Source organism: Photinus pyralis, unplaced genomic scaffold, assembly GCF_008802855.1.
Source record: "Photinus pyralis isolate 1611_PpyrPB1 unplaced genomic scaffold, Ppyr1.3 Ppyr1.4_LG4, whole genome shotgun sequence".
Lineage (NCBI taxonomy): Eukaryota > Metazoa > Arthropoda > Insecta > Coleoptera > Lampyridae > Photinus > Photinus pyralis.
Genome location: NW_022170511.1, coordinates 5754761 through 5774849, shown reverse-complemented (window position 1 = coordinate 5774849; position 20089 = coordinate 5754761). Strand labels below are relative to the sequence as shown.

Genomic DNA, 20089 nt, shown 5'->3' with positions numbered 1-20089 from the left:
ATAATGTGTTATGAGCCCTTTTTTGATTTTCGGGGCCGATGCATGGTTAAGTTATTAAGGTCATTAGGCCGATATGTGACAAATAACAGGCGCGGCTGAATTTTGTAAACCGATGCGTAAAGTTTTATGCCCCTTCCGTTTCTTAGAAAATCAAAATGACAGTTGAGGGTCCACCTCCATGCTACACAATATAATGTTCGTATGGACGAGACACAAAACACCATAGTTTTGTGCTGATTTGTGCGCCAATACTCAGGTTTTATGCGCCTTTCGTTTAGAAGAAATTAAAAGAAAACTTATGTAATAGTTTTGTGCCTATTAAAATTTCTATAGGGGGTTGTAACGTAACGTAGCACTATCTATTTTTGAAATGCTTTGAAAGTATGTTTTGTGTTGATTTGCGCATTGATCAATAAACCCAACAACTCCAACTTCGCTTTTGTTTATTTATTGTTTTGTTTTATTTATTTTATTATTGCTTTCCTTGTGACCTTAGCTATTCCAGTTCTTTATTTTATTATTTGTATACCTACATGATTTCTCATTGCCTTTACCTCGTATTACACAGCCTTCCATCCATTTGCATCCTCATTATGGAAGTGTTTCCACTAGGGATGGATTTTATTTTATTTTTTATTATACCTGAATCCGTTTTGAACATTCAAATGCGTGTGAAATTGGGCTTTTAAAACACAAGTGTGTTAAAGTTGCTAGGTAATGTTATTTCAATGACTTATAAAACTGCCATTCCGGGGTGAAGTAATAGTTATTTATTATACAAGACGATAAAGGGATATTTTCCCTTTAGTTAGTTATAGTTTCCCTTTATCGTCGTGTATACTTAATACAAAACTTTATTTTATGGCAGAAGGCATGTAAATCATTGCAAACCTTCTGACAATTCTGAATTTAATTTAGACGTCAAAAAGAGCAAACTTAGGTTCTGCCGTCGTTTCCATAATAAACAGCATTGTCATATGTTCTGAACATCGTTTTATATCGTGCTTCGCGTCCCATTTGAAACAGGAATGACAGATGTCATTAGAATGTTAAAGTGGCCACTTCATCAACCCACACCCAAATGGTACATAATATTCATATATGCCAGCATTATCGATGCATATGTTCTGAACATCATTTTATATCGTGCTTCGCGTCCCATTTGAAACAGAAGTGACAGATGTCATTAGAATGTTAAAGTGGCCACTTCATCAACCCTTACCCAAATGGTACATATTCATATATGCCAGCATTATCGATGCATTTAAGACTTTGTTCATAAGATGCTTCATATTCATCCAAGACAACAACTTTTCATATTCTTTATAATAGGCTTTACTGGATTTGGATTTTGCACCTACCAACTTTTCTTCTGCTTTTGCAACAAGCCGTTGAAAGGACGGTGTATTATTTTTTCAATCGAAGTCGTGCTATTTACAAAGACGGTTATTTTTATAAGCGAACGTCAAGTGACGTTTCCATGGCAATCATCGAATTACGAATTAACAGCCCACTTAATTCGAAATGTTTTCGAGTATAACGTCAATTAGATTTTATTTTATTTCCCTTTTTAAATTGTATTGCAGGTACAGTAAAAAATACGTCTGGTCTTTAAAGCACTTGCAACGTTTAAGTCCAACTTTGCTTCAAATATTTAGATATCTGTACATATGAATTTGATGTTTTGACCCCACAGACAAATGCATCTCGTCGAGCTTTGTCCACATTTTAAATCTTGACCCTCATCGTCAGATTCATCTTGGCGATATACACAAGCTTCCCTTTGTAATGGGGGTGAGGAGTTTCTTCCGACACTCCGTTCGTGATACCATATCCACATTTTAAATTTTCGCCTGTCACTCCACAATGTTCTCGACGGTCAACATAATTTATGGCTTTACACTGGCGTTTTCAATGTTATCGGAGTCAGACGAGACTGTGATCGAACTTTAATCGATGAGCTCATTTGTTAATAATGTAGGAGACTCATCTAAAGTTCATTGAAATGTTGCAAGAGATGTTGCAAGTATCAAACCTGATATTTTTACTGTTGATCTTGATTTTTATGAGTCGAGTTAAAGAAATGGACATTAGGACCAGACAATCCTTTCATATGACATCAATTATTTTCAGTCAGTGGAAATTATTAAGTCGAGTAGAGTGAGTGAAGTGAGGGTGGGCACAGGAGCGCGTCTATGGGTCGAAAAGACTTTTTTTAAGTGACAGAATCAGTCAGCATGGAGGCGTGGAAGAAAAAAAAGCTAACAAACATATCGCTGTCTCCATCATAATATACATTTTTCGTAAAGCCCAGTTTTCGGCCTATTGGCATCCGCACAAAGACGTAGATCACAAATACCCTGTACTTAACTATCATTACACGCTGTATATTTAAATTTCACCATGTATACGTCTTTCGTAACTCCGTATACATTTATTTTCGAATTTACTACCACGACATTATTTCATGAATTAGTCCCTAGATGCTAATTCCAGAAAACTATATTCCCGATTCTTATAACACCAAAAAATCCCCACTAGGTGGTCCCAATCACCCACAAGTCCTGCAGAAATCCAAGTTGTCACAACATGGCGCAGCCAATCACAGCGTGGCACGTGTGACGTCATAAAAAAGTGGAGAGACGGGCAGACCTCTCACTACGTAGGACTAAACGCCATGGAAACACAAACTCGTGAAAAAAAGTAACGCTTAATTTTTTAACAAAAAAAGTCCTATCCAAAGAAAGTACTTTGTCTGGCGCTGCCAATGGCAACGAGTACTTGTTACAGGTTTTAAGTTTTGAAACATTCTGAAGATAATTTACAGCATGATAAGATTTTGTAACTTTTTTAAGTTTATGGTTAGAAATCTTACATCAAATCTCGCATCAAATTTCTTGTCAAATTTATACATGTCAATTCAAATCTGGTTGATCGTACTGTAAGCTATCGTCAGATTTACGATAAATCAACCGAATAATTATCAGATATACGTTTGCAAATAAGAATTTATTGAAAACCAAAAACATGATTCGGCGATAAACCTAACAGAAGAGTGGTGTTTTTGGTTTTGATATCTTCATCAACTGATGAATTCAATAAATATCACTATGAAGTAAAAATTGGCACTTGAAGTCTTGAGTCATATTCCTTGGTAAATCAGACAAGTTCGTTTTCTAGTTCAAAGCTGGCCGATATATTTGGAGTCTACTCTGTTCTCAAACAAATCCGTTGATCCATCTGGAAGCAAGAGCAAATTTACGCTTTAACTGTTCTCTAATAACGAAATTACAGACTCATGATTGCCGAATTTTGCCCAATCTAACGCTGTTAAATTATTATTATCTCGCTCTTCTACACGCGACTTTTTTGCTATGAGCAGCATTACTACATCCTCTCTGCCATTACCAGAGGCGCACATTAAAGGAGTGGCACCATCGTTATTTCTCGTGTTTACGTCAGCACCGTTACTTGCCAAAATATCCACTATCTTCGTGTTCCCAACTCCTGCAGCAACGTGCAGTGGACTTACGTTCTGATCACTTTTTAGATTCGGATCGGCTTTATCGATCAATAATGATACTATATCCTCGTTTTGTTTCACTATAGCGTAGACCAATGGGGTCCTTCCTTCTACGTCTCGAACATTTGCATCGGCAGATCTTGACAGCAATAGACGCACGGTATCTACGTGACCATTATAGCATGCCCAATGTAGTGCACTCATCCCCTCATCATCCTGTGCATTTATGCAGGCTTCTTTTTCCAACAGCATCTTTACAAGATCACTGTGGCCGTTAAAAGCTGCGTGAATAATCGGGGTTCTGTTGACAGTGTCTCTAAAGTCGACGGGAAATTTGTGCTCCAGCAGCCTGTACGTTTCTAGGTTTCCATTGTAGACAGCTTGATGGATACAATACGTGCCCTCGTTGTCCGCACGGTTAACATCGGCTCCCTTCAATAGTAGCGTTTTAACCACGTCATAATGATTGTTGTGTACAGCACACAGCAATGGAGTTCTTCCATGTTTATTTGGAATTTCCATGTTCGCTCCATTGTTCACTAACAACGCGACGATATCATTATGGCCATCGTGCGCTGCCCAAGTGAGCGCCGTCATATTTTCATCATCCGCGGCATTGAGCGAGACATTTTTAGTAAGAAGGTAATTTACAACGGGTGCTTGTCCATAATTAGCGGCGTAAATCAAAGCGGTTTTATTGTAATGGCTTAATGCTTCCAAATTGGTTCCGTGTTCGGTTAGAGATTTAATTACGCCGACATGACCATGCACTGCCGCCGTATGCAACGCTGTCATTCCTTCTGAATCACTCACCTCCACAGGAAACGAGTTGGACAATAGGACCTCCACGATTTTCTGATGACCTTTGCTGGCGGCATTGGATAACGCGGTCCGGCCCAAATGGCTTTTGGTTTCAAGGATACAGTTTCTTTGCAATAACACCTTGACTGTTTCGTAGTAGCCGTTATGGGCCGCCCAATTTAGCGGCGTCATGTTGTTGTTATCTGCCAAGTTAACGTCGGCGTTCTGTGTTAGCAACAGACGGGCAATGTTCGCGTGTCCATTATGAGAAGAACACATTATGGCCGTTCGCCCTTTGCTGTCTTGTACGTCAAGGTTTGGTGTACGTGAAAGAAGAACTCGCGCAATGTCTATGTGCCCATTCCAACAGCACCAGTGCAGAGAGTTCATATCGTTTTCATCTTTTGCATACAGATCGCTGTCATTTAGTAATGAGTTTAAGGCGCCAATATGTCCATATTGTGCAGCACAGATAAGCGGAATTCGTCCGTATTTATCTTGTGATTTGTGATCCATTTTCCTAGACAAAAGTAACTTAACGATGTTCTCGTGACCACTCCACGCTGCCCAATGCATAATGCTTAAATTTTCGTTATCTTTCGCATCGACATCGCTTTTTCGATCTAATAATAGAGCGACAATGGGTTCGTAATTTTTTGCTATCGCCTGATACAGTGCAGTTCTTCCGTACGTATCCTTTTGGGAGGTGCTTACACCATTATCTAGCAGAAATTTAACCAATTTCTCTTTGTTGCTGTCAACGGCTACATACAAAGGAGTTCTACCGAAATTGTCTACCGCATTCAAATCGGCACCTTTTAAGGCTAGACAGCGTACCACCTTTAGGTGCCCTTTTTGAGATGCCCAGTGCAAGGGAGTTTTTCCATCAGTATCACTTGTGTTTACGTCTAGTCCGTATTCTAGAAGTTGTATCACTATACTCTCGTTGCCCTTATATGCAGCGCAGTGCAAAATAGTGGAGCCAGATGCATCCGCAATTGATAAGTTATTACGAAGTGCCTTGGAGTCGAGAAATAAATGGGTAAATTTCTGGGTACTGTAATGGAAGGCGTAATGCAATGGAGTGTTACCGTATTTATCTTTGGTGTACACACCTGCATTACTTTCCAATAACGTGGATATAATTTCAGGATCTGTGTCAGTATTTATCATGGAAAGATAATGCAAAACGGTCATTTCGTTCAGATCTGATACGTTTGGATCGGCAGAGTTGGATAAAAGTGCTCGAAGCGCGTTTGGATTGTTTTTGATTGCTGCCCAGTGCAAGGGAGTTTTTCCGGAGCTATCAGAAGCATTTACGTTGACATTCTGTTCGAGTAACGCTTGTACAATGTGCAACTGCCCGGTAATTACTGCTACGTGTAATGGAGAAAATTCCTCCGAGTCGTTATGAGTTGGTAGCTGCACAATAGTCTCTGCCACCCCGCCCTTTATGGAAGCACGGTAAGCGGAATGTATTGCTCCTTCAAATTCGCACGCGCGCTTTTCCAATTTCAATACCTCGTCAGTAATTGTGCGCTTTTTTATAGCAAAATCCAAAAATCTTAGTGGAAATAGTTCGAAATAAAAAGAAAGGTACATAGTATCGAGTTCCGGTAGAGTGATGCAATTATCGACAATGTCTATTTGAGAACATAAAACGTCACCAATGTGAAGAGAGCCGCTCGCGATTGCGTAATCAATTGGGGTGTAGTTTAGTACACCGTCCTTTCTACAATCAACTTGCCCGAGCAAGTTTAGAACCTCAATCATTGGATCCTTTGAAATCATCTCGTCTAAGACCCTCAGTTCGCTATTCGACATTTCTCCAGTCGGATGGTGGACACCCCAACTGGCCACCAAATGGTGCACAGACCTATCGCCCCTATCCACTGACAGTAGAGATCCTTTGTCACTTTCAACAATCATTTTAACTGTGGTATTGTGACGATTAATTACTGCCAAATGTAACGGACTTCTTTTAGCCATTAAGCGATCAAACATATTACGCACTGTAATAAAGTTAGGGTCGAAAATCTTCCTCACGAGACTTATCACAATTTCGGCGTTATCGTCATCGTCGAAGTTTTTTGATAACCACTTCGCCGTAAGATATTCGGCAAAAGTTCTGTGAACAAATTTTGCTTCGATTTTATTACGAATTGTAACGATTCCGTCCTTTTGGAGTTGCTGCAGAGTATCAGGGAACAACAGCACAACCTGCTTCAGCTTTTCATCAATATTCAAACCTTCCAAATCTTCTTTTAAAAATATCGATTGTAACGCGTACAGCGTTCGGTATGCTTTATAATGATGAAACAAATCCTCGGAGCCCTTCCCAAACTTGTCGCACACAATATTGATTTTCTCACGGATGAAATGTTTATATAGATAGATTAGATCGAAGTGTTTGTTTTCAAATGTTTGAGTACGCAAGTAAGTGTAGCAATCTTTTTTGAAAACCTCGCACAGTAACCTCGTTTGGAGCGGAACACCCGTGAACCTCTGATCATGATCGTTCAAGTTATCAGAGGCTGCTCTTAAAAGACTGTTCGTGAAGGTATCAATTAATTCAACAGCGGTTGGATCTTTGCTACAGTTTTGAGTGAAGTACCTCTTCAAGTACTCAAATTGGTCCTGGTGCGAAAATGGTATAATAGAACGAGCAAAGGTTCGTAGTGACTCTTCCAGAAATGGTTGCACGTTAGTACGCGTAGTTAGGTAAACTGCACAACCCAATTCCTTGCATTCTTGAATCATTTTAATAACCTTCTTCTGTAAGTTCGAGGGAATCTCGTCAAACCCGTCGAATAATAGCACAACTTTTTTGGTCTCTACGTGAATATCAAAGACCATCCGTGCTAAGGTGCTACTAATGCAATGTTTGGCAAAGTACTGAAGGTGGCCTTTCGAATCGGGGCTCTTCTTATAGTAATTCAGATGATCGATCAGATTTAGTGTTAGTATCCATTGGTCCGTTGGTGCAGTATTTGCAATGAAGGCTAACATTGTCGATTTCCCCATACCTGGATTGGCACTAATGATGTTAATTTGTGGGGTCACCACCTTCAGAACTGCATCAAGCGTTGGAACAGTCTCGTAATCGCTTAAATCTTGCATATTTCTAACCTTCCTATATGCAGCAATATTGTCATTGGTTCCATATGTGCTCACCCATTCCAAACCACCCCGACCCTGCATCAGTAAGAAGTGCGTGTTGGAAGTATTGCACATAGCAACAATCCTCGATACTTCGCCAACATCTCCCACGATAATGATTCGGTACTCCGCCAAACTTTTCGAGCAATTTGGAAACCAAGTAAGTACAAGATTACTTTCCAACGACATTCCCACTTTGCCTAGCACAGTTTTTACGTCATCAAGTTGCGTATAGTGAATGACGAACTTATCCACCCTAACTTCTTTTAAAACTTTCTTTTTTAACCACACTGGGTCTAGAGACTGTGTAATGAAAATATCGGGCGTTGAAAGGGGAAGGTCGCCGATATTGAATTCGTCCATGAAAATGTAAATGATATCCTTAATTGTGATCAGGTGAAACTTCTCAGGACTGACGTAGGACGATAATTTGACATGTTGCCGATTTTGCAATTTGACTGGATAATTCAAAACAAAAATACGACCACTCTCGCCTAAATCACGCAAGGACGTGCAAATTTCTCCATTTACATCCACATGCTGCAGACAGTCAACCAGTACAATCACTTTAAAAATACCCCGAAAAATGTTTAGTAATTGAAGCACCATTTTGCAATTTTCAACGGTCTTAGCTTCTAGTAATAGTGGAAGTTCGTTAGTTTTCCATAAGAATTCGTAAGCTGCTTCCATTGCAATATTTTTATATCTCCCGGTTGTTCTGAAGATTGCTTTGCTGACAATTTCCGGGTGTCTTTTCCATAGAACCTTGTGGTCGTTCACAATCGAATACTCGTGGATTATTCCCTCTATGTGAGACGTTAAGAACGTCATCACGATACTATCACTAGCTACCACTGTTATTGCAGTTTCTGATATGTGAGATAGTAAATGGGCACAGATTTTAACGTTAACGTCCGGTTTTCTCTCTTCGAAATTCCACATATATGGCTTTAGTAAGCACTCAAAAAGAACTTTTAATATAAGAGTTTTCGTTAAAGGGTAGAATCCTCCTAGTTCTCCTTTTGCCCACTGAGATACATGTAACATGAATTTTTGATAAAGTTCATCCATTGCAGGTTTAGAAAGTTTCACAGGTCTGATGAAATTTTCAATATAAGTTTGAATTAGAACATCTACCTTGCTTATGTTAACTTGTCTAGTAAATAAGTAAAAATTTTCCATCCAGTGCTGGTATGCGTTTTCATATTCGAAATTTAATTGTTCGTAATTAAACGAAAATATTTCCCCGTTAGTATTTATACACTCGTGGAGTAACCACTCGCTTTCCGCATTTGATGTTTTGCTAACGTTGATTAAATAATCACCTTCAGGACTTCCTCTTGTTGTGAATAGGATATAAACCATTCTATTTCTATTACGGTCCAAATGTTTCAATAAATCCGATTTTTTGCTACTTTCGGCATCCATCTCTCGCTTTATGTCCTTGATAGTGTCATAATACTTTGGGAGATAAAAATTTCCTTGTTCTATAACCAATTCCCTTCGTTTCAGGGAGGATGGTTTCATTGTATGCTTTAGCTGTATGAGATATGTCACATTTTTACGGTCTGCATTCTCGAAGGATAAAATAACGTCGTCAAAAGCGCCACATTTATCCGCATTCATAATAAGCCACATATTTTGTATGCCAACGTTATTCATGCAACGCAAACATAGTAACGCTGCGATTTTTATTTCGTAGTCCTTTCCAACGTCGGCAGTTCCTGGTCGGCTAGTAAAACTCTGAAATGATAAAATATGCAAATACCCCGTCAACACGGATAAAATACAATTATCTCTGCTACGACTCAATTTAATTACCTAGGTAAATTGGCAGAGATGTGGGCTGCAGGACTAAGACTAATAAGCTATATGCATCAAACCTTTCATGGATTTGATCCTACATTTACTACACATTTTAACACTTTTAAAGCTTCACGAAACATTCTGCAACAAAAACCACAAAAAAACTTTAATCAACCGAATGTAGTATCGGTTTTCTGCTCGTTTCGTTTTGCGAAGACAGAGTAATTGTATGCAGAGGTGCAACATTCAACTAAAACATACTTAGATAAATGGAACCTCTACATTTTTTGATCCAAAAGTTGTAGGCGTTCAAATCTCAATTAGCCATTTTATGTAAACCTCACGTCAAATATGATTGTTATATCATATGACACCGAATAAAATCTGGAACAAGTATTTTTATTTTTATTGATGCTTAATTTTTAAATAATGACGTATTTTGCTTTTATTTTATTGTTCATTTGGAGAGATAAGGAACATCTAAAATTATTTCCGCGAAATGCTTTGTTAAATCTCATCTCGTTATCTCCGGTCATTGCGATAAGTGCTAATTAAATTAGATAAACAGATGCCTTTTCGTCGACGTAAACACAGATATTAGTGATTCGACGACGCAGTCATTTTGACAAGGAGGAGATGGTCTGGAATGTTTGAAAAGAAAGGGAGTTGGCTTTAAATAGAAGAGGAGAGAATTCCCTCCTCTTGTAATCAGGTCGGCAGAATTTTCTCTTATCCGGACAATACCTCCATGTCGCGTAATTCTTTAACTTGGCAATCTCTAAAACACGGCAATCTTTTTCGTATCTATGCTTAGAGACAATAAAACTAAATTTTCCGCTAGCTAAGTTCTTAATAAAAGCCACACATCCATAGGCTCTAGGACTTGCATGCGCGAATATGTGCAATTCTATCGCTTTTCTTCTGTGAAAATAATAAATTAGTACCCGAGAATAGCACTTCTTATAAGTATTCACTTTAATCTTTTAACGTACGCGGTTTGCATAATTTGTTTCGTAACCCTAAGGCTTCGAATCTATTCTTACGCAGATCTTTACGAAAAAGTTGGACAAATGAGACTTTTGAATTTGTTCAGCAAATCTTATTACCTGTCAGATCGCCATCAAAACTTTAAACTGTACATAATTATCTGCGCTAATTGCTTCTGCGAAATCCCTATAAGACGACTATTAAATTCCTTAGCAAATATAATTTATCAACTATAGTACTTCTCCGACTAATTAAATTGTAATTACAATTTGCACTGTTTGCATAATTAGAAAGTGAGACATGCAGGCAACTAACTTCTAACAGTGGCAAATTTAATTGATTTTATTACAAGTAAACTTCATTAAATTAAGTTTGCCTAAAGAATACAAATGCTGTTTGTTTGAAGGCAAACATTAGCACGCTCTTACTATTGAGTTCTTACATTTCGTGAGGTTTAGGGATTTGTGAGATATCTTTCGCAATATTCGCTAATATCTGTCATTACTCATAGTAGGGGAGCTAGCACGAAATCCACTGAACGAGAATGATCAAAATTTTAACCGATGGAGTTCCATTTTGCCCTATCAGATCAGAGTATGCTAAAATCGATCGTCTGCCGCCTCAGGTCATACGACTTAAGGCGCTGCGGGTACTTCTTGTGGTACCAATTCTGAAAGGTTGTTTTTCGAGAAAATAAGTTATACACCAAATGAAAACGTTGATAATAGCTCTTAAAAAAATATTTAAAAAAATCGCGCACATTTGATAACTCCGTAAAAAAACAATTCTTAGTCGGTTTTTCACGAACTTTCTACGGATATAACTAGGTTACCGTTGGAAGAATGAAGCTGATTTTTTTTACAGACTAATGATAGGTACAGCCAATGACTACGAGAGTGTTTCTTTTTTAAATTTTTTCTCTAATTATAAGATATCTTATAATGTTAAGCTAATAAGATAATCTTGTAATTAGAGACAAAATTTAAAAACGAAACACCGTTAAGTCATTAGTAGTACCTATCATGAGTCTGTAAAAAAAATCAGCTTCATTCGTCCCACCGTAACCTAGTTATATCCGTAGAAAGTTCATGAAAAACCGACTAAGAATTGTTTTTTTACGGAGTTATCAAATGCGCGGGATTTTTTTAAATATTTTTTTAAGAGCTATTATCAACGTTTTCATTTGGTATATAACTTATTTTTTCGAAAAACAACCTTTCAGAATTGGTACCACAAGAAGTACCCGCAGCGCCTTAAGTCGTATGACCTGAGGCGGCAGACGATCGATTTTAGCATACTCTGATAGGGCAAAATGGAACACCATCGGTTAAAATTTTGATCATTCTCGTTCAGTGGATTTCGTGTTAGCTCCCCTACTATCAGATTTTTCTAATTTTTCTAATATCCGACAGTTATTTCCGATTTTAATTCGAGTAGTGATTTCATTGAAATTTATGGAATTTGATTGATATCGGCTTATTCAAGTTTATAAGAGTTTTAAGTCAATGTTAGGATTTTTGTTGTTGTGTCGGAACCCAGTCGTACCTTAAGGAAATTTTAAAAAGAAAAAGAATATGTAAAAACATTCACTGCTTCCATATCGTATACGAGTTCGTGCAACCGATCACCATCTTGTATAGGGAACGGAAATTTGCGGCTCGGGTTCGATTCTCGGCCGAAGCAGAATTTTTCCAATTTTATTATTGTATTTAGCATTTCTACATTTCGCCAGATTAATGACCTGCTATTATAGTTTGTAGCTCGGTTCGTAGTATATATACATATAAATAGAAACAATATTTCTCTGTGTGCATGTCACTTATACCTTCCTAAACCCTTCATCTAATTGTAATGAAACTTTGGTGAATGCTTGGACGTATGTCGGCGAAGATTTCTGATTTACTAAAACACTTTCGAAATTCCCAGGGGAACAGAGAAAAATGGGATTTTAGGTTTTATAGTCGAAACTGCGGCAGACATAGACTTGACATTTAAAACGTAGAGTTCTTTGAAGGCGTGAAGGTGTACTCCGAATCCGAAAGCACTTCCTGAAATTAACAGAGGAACGCGCAATAATAGATGCACGACATAACTAATAAGCGGTACACGAAATCACCGGCAAAAGGATATAAAAAAATAGTATAAAATAACAATAGTTTAATACTAAAGAGTTTTATGGAATTATAATAAAGGGTACTATAGTGATTTTAGTAGAAAGCACATAAGAGATTTATTAATTCATTCATAAAGTATACACGATAGGATTACCTATGTATCGAATTGTATATCGGGTAAGTGGCCTCCACAGCTCTGCTGCACATATGAACTCTAGTATGAACTTTTGATGAAAGTTTCCATAACCGTTTGACATAAATGTGGCTGAATTCCATTGCCTCACCTCGCTCCCAGAATTCCCTCGGGCATGAGGTGACATGTTAACCTTTGTGATGTGTCTTGTGAGCAATGCACTCCCTTCGACCATGCACCCACCCATCTCAACTTACAGAATTTAAACTAAATTGTTAATTATCAGCGGGCAAACACATTAAAATGACATTTCACATTGGAAATTATGACAATCATAATTTAAATTGAAGTGAAGTCAAGATGAGACTGACTTTAGATTAACAAACTTATACAGGGTGTTCCATTTCGAGTGCAAGAATAACTTTATTTGGTAGATTAAATAATGGGCATATAGCTTTGCAGTTTTGTGTACTGAATAAAAATTACTTTTAAAAAGTTTAAAAAACTGGGCCCGATTCAAAGTTAGTTAAACAAAACTGAAAAGCGCCAATTCACAAATGATGAAATATTTCCTTAATTATATTCGATGTACCTTATAGTTTACATTATCACATTCTTAAGTTAATTTCAGTTTAGAAGCTTGTAGAGGGGGGAGTAATGGCCTTTCGGCTTTTCCTTTATGTCCCTAAATAAAGATCGTTATTATTATTATGGTCGGTGTATCTTGTGAGAACTCAGGTCTAGCCTGGTTAACTAAGCGCACGGATTAAAATCAAGTAACGATTAGTGTCTGTGTCTGTGTCTGGTGAAGTTATGTAGGGTCCTAAAAAAAATAAAAGAAATAAATAAATTAAATAAATAAAAAAAATAAAATTATTATTATTATTATGGTCGGTGTTTCTTGTGAGAACTCAGGTCTAGCCTGGTTAACTAATCGCACGGATTAAAATCAAGTAGGTAACGATCAGTGTCTGCGAGAGTGTCTGTGTCTGTGTCTGGTGAAGTTATGTAGGGTCCTAAAAAAAAAAGAAAAAAAAAATCACACGTACATTTAAATCTAGGGATAGTATGTAATTCATACTTACCAACATACATATTGATGGGTACAATAAGCCAATATTATTATTATTATTATTAAAAAGGTTATGGCAGAAAGATGAATATAAATGGCCGTTTACTAACATATAAATAAAAACAAAAAGAATAAAAATCGCTTTTTAAGGCTGGGATTTCGCCTATGTTAAATATAGCGAAAACATGCTTCCCCATTTCATGATCATCCCAAACCTTTTGTTGCTTTCAAATGTTGAAAATAATGCCTATTTTCTTTTCAAATCATGTTACACAGTAATTGGAGTGAATTGACGATAAAAAACGAATCCTTATATAGAGACATGTTTCAGGAATTTGAATATAGAATTTTATCATCAAACTGGTTACAGAAATGAACAAGATATACAGAAGCATGTTTCCCCTACATTTAACATAGATGAAATCCTAGCCTTAATTAAAATGCAATATTGTGACAATTAACAAAAAGGTCTTTGGGAATTAAACTATTAGCATATAGTGTAATAATTAATTGGTGTTTTATTGAATGCGTCTGTATTCATTTTATTGAAAAATTGATACGGCACATGGTTTTCAGGGATTTCTGGCCCATTTGCCGAAAGTTATGCCAGAAAAGCTAAAGGAGGTTAAAGTGTACCTAGGTCGGTCTGTCCACCGTGTATCGCAAAATCGAGACCGTATACGATAGAATGAAACGCCACTGTGAAGGTCGATAACTTCTACGTAACGTACCTATAAATAATTTACCTACGTCCGCTTTTCCATACAAAATAAACAGTCACTTATCTGGGTCCTAACGCACTATATTTTGTCCACAACATAGCCCTGCTTTATAGATACACGATACTAATTGCAATGTTTTATCAATTTTCCGAAATATTAAATAGTCAACATAACCTCATACCTATTGTAGCGTTCTGCTACACACTTGTAATGTAAATTGAAAAGCACAACAATTTTAATATTGACCTACCTCTGGTATATCTTCCATCTCCTTTTCATTACAAAAATACACGGTCACTATAATAAAACTAAAAGCATTGATTTCATTACTTCCATTCCGTTCTACTTAAATGACTAAAGATAAATATAAACATAATGCGATAGGAATGTACCAGTATGAATCATTCAGTTCGGAGTTCCCCCAAATATTTTATTCTAATAACATAATTTAGTCATAACAAACAGTGGTAGAAACTAGAAGTCAAACTAAGGAATTACTCATTTGCACGAATTAAAATGAATAGAAATTTGTGCAGTACCTACTTTGAAAGTAATTGTAAAACTAATTTACGCAGTGGCGTGGTTCGGGTTTGGGCACAGTATAAATTTAGTTTAGATTACCAAGTAATAAAGTTGATGTATTACGTCGTTTTAAAATAAGTAAAATTGTATCATTCTGTTTTGTAAAAAATAATATAGCGTCTTTTTGCTAGGTTTGATTTCGTATATTGCACAGTTTGCAAAAAAATCCGGCAAATCAGGACATATGCATATGACTCATATAGGTAAATGAGGAAGTAAATGTTACTTTGTTTAAAGATATCCTAGTAGGTATAATTCTAATCGGTAATAGCCAAAATTGGTTATTGTGTTATCTACGTTTCTATCATTTACATTTTCCTGAAAAATACTTGCGCTTATTGAGACGCTTTAGGTACTACTTCGTTTCAACTTCAATATTTCTAAAGTTATAAAAAAACACAATTGATGTAAAAACAATACTTGGTATGGAAGTTCTCTAGTCTTTTTAACGCTAATTCAATCGCTTATAATTATTGTGATTTGTATGAATAACGAAAATTTACCGAAATATAAATTATTCAAGATTTGCTTTACTTTTTATCCTTCTTATTTCTCCTTACAGCCCGGCATTTTAGACAAAAAAATTCCCAAAATTATAGAAAATGTTGGCGAGGAGTTAGTATAAGATAAGGTAAATAGGTATTTTCCTGAACCACTGCAATAATTCCTAGCATTAATATGTTTTCTTTGAAATTTTAGGAAAATTGTAGCAATTTTTCAACGACAAATAGTTACAATGAGCTATATCGCCCTAGCCATCCCCGCATACACATTTAAAATATTGGCCCAATCGCACCCATGAAATAAACATTGCACCCAAGAAAGTTATCAAGAAATGGATATTGGGAGGGGGGGGGGGCGAAACAATGTGATCCTCTCCCGCATCAGTTTCATAACTTCTCACGACGTAAATGATTGCACATCGCACCCTAAACTATAATCATCGCACCCTTTCAGTTATAAACCCTTTTCTGGCTGCCGTTAATTTATCTGGAGCGAGTCTCCTCGGCCTATGTGCTATGGGTGGTCCATCTGTGGCCTGTATGTGGTGATTTGTTATGTGTCGATGTTTCTTTGGTTCTTAATCGACCATAATGAGCTAGAAAATCTGCTTCGATCGTGGGTTTTGCACTGTATGCAATTATGCATATCTATATAGGAAGTTTCTGCGCAGATTTAGGTCGAGGTTCATGTTTATTATGCCGTATGTACCTAATGATGGTAGTTCCATTTGCTGCATACAATTGATTCTCTGAGACTTACTTCATTTTCCCTATCCGGGGGGTTAAAAATTAATTTGATCTCTCATTGTATTCTAATTAATGGTATCAACGAAAGGAACCGTTTTCTACCAACTACTGCCCTTCTTTCTGTTGTCCTCTTATCAAAGTACGGGGTGGACGGGGAGGGGGGAGTGGAACTAGTTTGATCCTTCATGGTACTCTAATGTAAGTCTCAATGAAAGGAATTAATTTCTACCAACCATAGCCCTCCTCCTCGACCTCTTATCGTGATCGGGTATATTCCCTTATGCCCCAAGAACGGATTGTCGGAAGAGGGTACTCACAAAAGGCGATTGAATCGTCTGCGTGATGTAAAACCAAAAGCTATTTCGGTTAAAAACAATGCGCTTTATCTGCACAAGAGTTGTGCACAATTTATACTTGTTTCAATAATGGAATAGAAAGTGCTGAACATTTGATATATGAATGTGAAGAATTTAAAATTGAAAGAAGACTTAAAAATTTATTGGAATCAAAAGGAATTATCATTTGGCGTGTTAACAAAATTCAATGTTTACAAGATAAAAATTCAGAAGTATTTTCGGAAATTTTTGCAGCAAAATTCAAAAAAGAAAACTAAGTAGAATTTTAAACAAGACTATTAAATAAATTTACAGGGGGACCTCCAAGTGGTTAGGGACGGGCAACGAAGTCTAGGTAACCCTTTTTTAGAGCAATAAAAATCCTAGATACGGCCAACTCCTGTAAAATAAAAATAAAAAAGTAATAAAAAAATTAAAAAAAGACTTATAGATAATAAGGGATATGCTGGAAGGCATGGGTACTTGTAAAACTAACAAAAAAAACTATGCATGGATAGGTAGTGTTTGTTTCCATATACGTATGAAGGAAAAGATCAACGTGTTTCATTTATCCGACATCTCAGAGGTACCGGAGGCGGGCTGCTCAGGGTTTCCTGGCCCTCTTCAGCCAGAAAACGGGAATGTAAGGTAAGGATGGGCAAAGTTAAGACTGGGAACGGAAGGAATGGAGTTATCAGTTAGGGTGCTGAGAGGGAAGGGTACTCTGCTCCAACATTCGCGTAGTAGATTTCAACATAATGCTAGCATTATGCGAAGTCACGTACATCTCAGGAAAACCCTCTGACAAAACCTCGGACAGAGCAGTCGGCAGCGGGAATCGAACCCACAACCTCCATACGTATCCGGGCACGAGATATTTATGGTAGATGTTAATTTCCTTCCCTTCGTTTTCATTTCACCAAAGCGACTCACTGTCCAAAACTACTGCAGTGCTATTAGGAAGAATCTGATTCAGGTACGTGTATAAACATGTTACAGTTCAGATGTAGAGATTTACCGGAGTTAGCCTCCCCCCCCCTCCTCAAAAGTCTCTTTGTTTAAGCACCAGCTCTGTTCAAGGGAACTAACAAAAACCTTTTAATTGTGTTCAGCTATCTAAAAATTAACGTCGCATTTCAATCAAGTTCAAAAGATCAGAAAAACCGTCTACGCTTACAGATTTTCCTAATAGAAAATTATTCTGTTAACACGTAGCGCGGTGTATAAGCAGAAATCAATATGCGGGCAATTGACGTTCTATAATTTTTCATTTCCTTTTATTTTACGCGCGACGTTAAATTAAGGTTTCATTTATGACGTTGGTAAGGGAAAATAAAATGATTCGAGCAGCGTGGCTTGTTCCAGTTCTCCAATGGCATTCACAAGAGTAATAATGGTCAGTATGGTCGCAATAGCAGCGGTAACGTCATATCCACGAGAGGTTGTGGTGGAGGACGACACTCCAGTAATAAAAACGGTCAATCTAGATAAAATTCCCGAAGACGAAAACGCACCCTGCCATATGGAGTACCAGGTCATTAAGAAGACAACTGGACACTGTGTCAAGTTGGGTCGTAACACCAGAGGATGTGTTTCGGGGAATTATTTGCATGCGTTTCACCCAGATTGCATGTAATTAACCTGATGGAAATTCGAATTTGACTATGCAAAGGATAAAAGGGCACAAATAACTTTGTACTACTTGTAAGTTTAAAAATATAATATTTTCGTACCTATTTCATTTGAAATTTATTCGACACCAACTATGCGGACTTGAAATATTAGTCCCTGAGCTCTGAATGGCGTGATCGGATTCTTAAATTCCCGATAATCCCACCCGCTCCTACATTTCTCATTAGTATGTATTAAAAACGTTTTCTTTATCTCAGCCGGGAGAAATTTATTTGAAAAAAACTTTGCTGGGATTTATTGCATTCCTTCAATCGACGGTATCAAATTACCGTTTGATTTGTTGGATACTCAAAGTGCTGAAGTCTCATTGTTGGCAAGCACATCGCATGCTGGCGGGCAGTTACCAAAGAAAACTCAATCACGTCTTACAATAACTGAAAGGTAATTTAAGGTAAGATTAAAGTTTAACTTTCTTTTCCTTTGATTAATTTCCATTGATGTTAGAACAGATGCGTTTTTATCGTTTTAAAGCAAACTAACATAAACACTTACAGAAGAGTTATTGTTATTCGGTTTGCGATCCAAGAATTTGCTTTACATATTTCACGACAGAATAAATATTTAAACAGGTATATATTATGTATGTGCAGAAGGGATGTTGGGCAAATTGTAAGCAAATATTACAGTTGAAAGGAAAAAACGGTGTAACAAAATTTTCGGAGGTGAGTATGCGTTAAATCTATTCAAACTGGCCCGTTTAGCCCCTTGAAAATAACTGTGAAGCCGGTAAGTCTTGATGCTTTCGCATTTACTCATCTGAATTTCCGACCTGAAGCTACGCTCGAACCTACGTTCCTTTCATTACACATAAACGAAAATGTTGCGCGTTTCATTTGATTGAATGTCGTATTGTAAGGCTTCTTCGAGACCTCAATAGGTACATAACATTTACACAATACGAATGCACTATTAAACAAATTCTAGCATCATCATGTCGTTCAATTTAAGGATGCTAATCAGCTTTATCGACAATAATCGTAATGTTCAGCTGAATCGTTTCAGCACATTTCATGTAAACCTCCACCTTTTAGCTTTGATAGTGGACATGCGAATCATTATTAATATTCCCAAATAAGAGAAGAATCCATCGAGTTTCATCCTAATACCACACAACCAGTCAATCGAACTTGATCCAATTGTTCCTGGATATTCCATCTGCAGATATTAAATGAATTTAAAACCATCTGTCGGCACGCACCCACTTCTAAGGTTCGACAGATTTGCTGAGATATTGGTTTTGGCATGTAAAATGGCAACTTACATCGCGACAAATTTGGTATACAACCATTATTGAATAAAGAACCCGAATTATTCAATAATATAAGTTTCTAGTATAATAGTACCAATTGAAGTACCCTCCTAATGTGGTATTCAATCTTGTTCGGGTTCGCCATGTTGAATTGTTTTATCGCTCACTAAAAATTGATCCTTTTAGCCGCATCACCGTATCTGAAAAGTTGATGAATGCGCTTAAAACGTGGGCTTGTTCTTAAAATTCGATGTTTCAATAGTTTTTTCTACGACCTCTCTGAAAATGAAGTCATAACGTGTAATTTAGAGGCTTTATCTACGCCCGTGCGTAATGAACAAAATTAGAATACATAATGTCCTAGGTGAAAAATTCTTACCTCAGCCCAGGTCCGAACATCCGACCTCCAGCTGTAGCCTAACGCTTACCACTGAACCACAAAGTCTGTCTACCAGGTGCCTTAAAGGGATCGAAGGCCATTAGTGCCGATTCTACCCTCTCCTGTGTGAACATTTTTTAGGCTTCGCATTTAACTGTGGAACTCTGGAAGCTAGCCTTCTGCCTTTATCTGTTGAAGAGAAGCCTTTACTTCTTGTGAGCCTATAATGTGAGTGCTCATGAGGAGTTCTAATTTTTTCCACGCCCACTGTGTATTTCCCATCGG

At 37.2% G+C, this 20089-nt stretch overlaps 2 protein-coding genes across 2 annotated transcripts in view; both read right to left on the bottom strand.

Moving 5' to 3' along the window:
- LOC116168013 overlaps nucleotides 1–20089 on the bottom strand; it is a 171319-nt gene that overhangs the window by 7015 nt on the left and 144215 nt on the right. The window lies entirely within an intron of this gene.
- Nucleotides 2937–14757, bottom strand: LOC116168669. The gene is made up of 2 exons (XM_031484611.1): nucleotides 14568–14757; nucleotides 2937–9226 (listed from the first exon to the last, which is right to left on the bottom strand). Exons 1-2 carry the CDS (start codon nucleotides 14583–14585, stop codon nucleotides 3266–3268), a joined length of 5979 nt encoding a protein of 1992 aa, XP_031340471.1. The 5' UTR covers nucleotides 14586–14757; the 3' UTR covers nucleotides 2937–3265.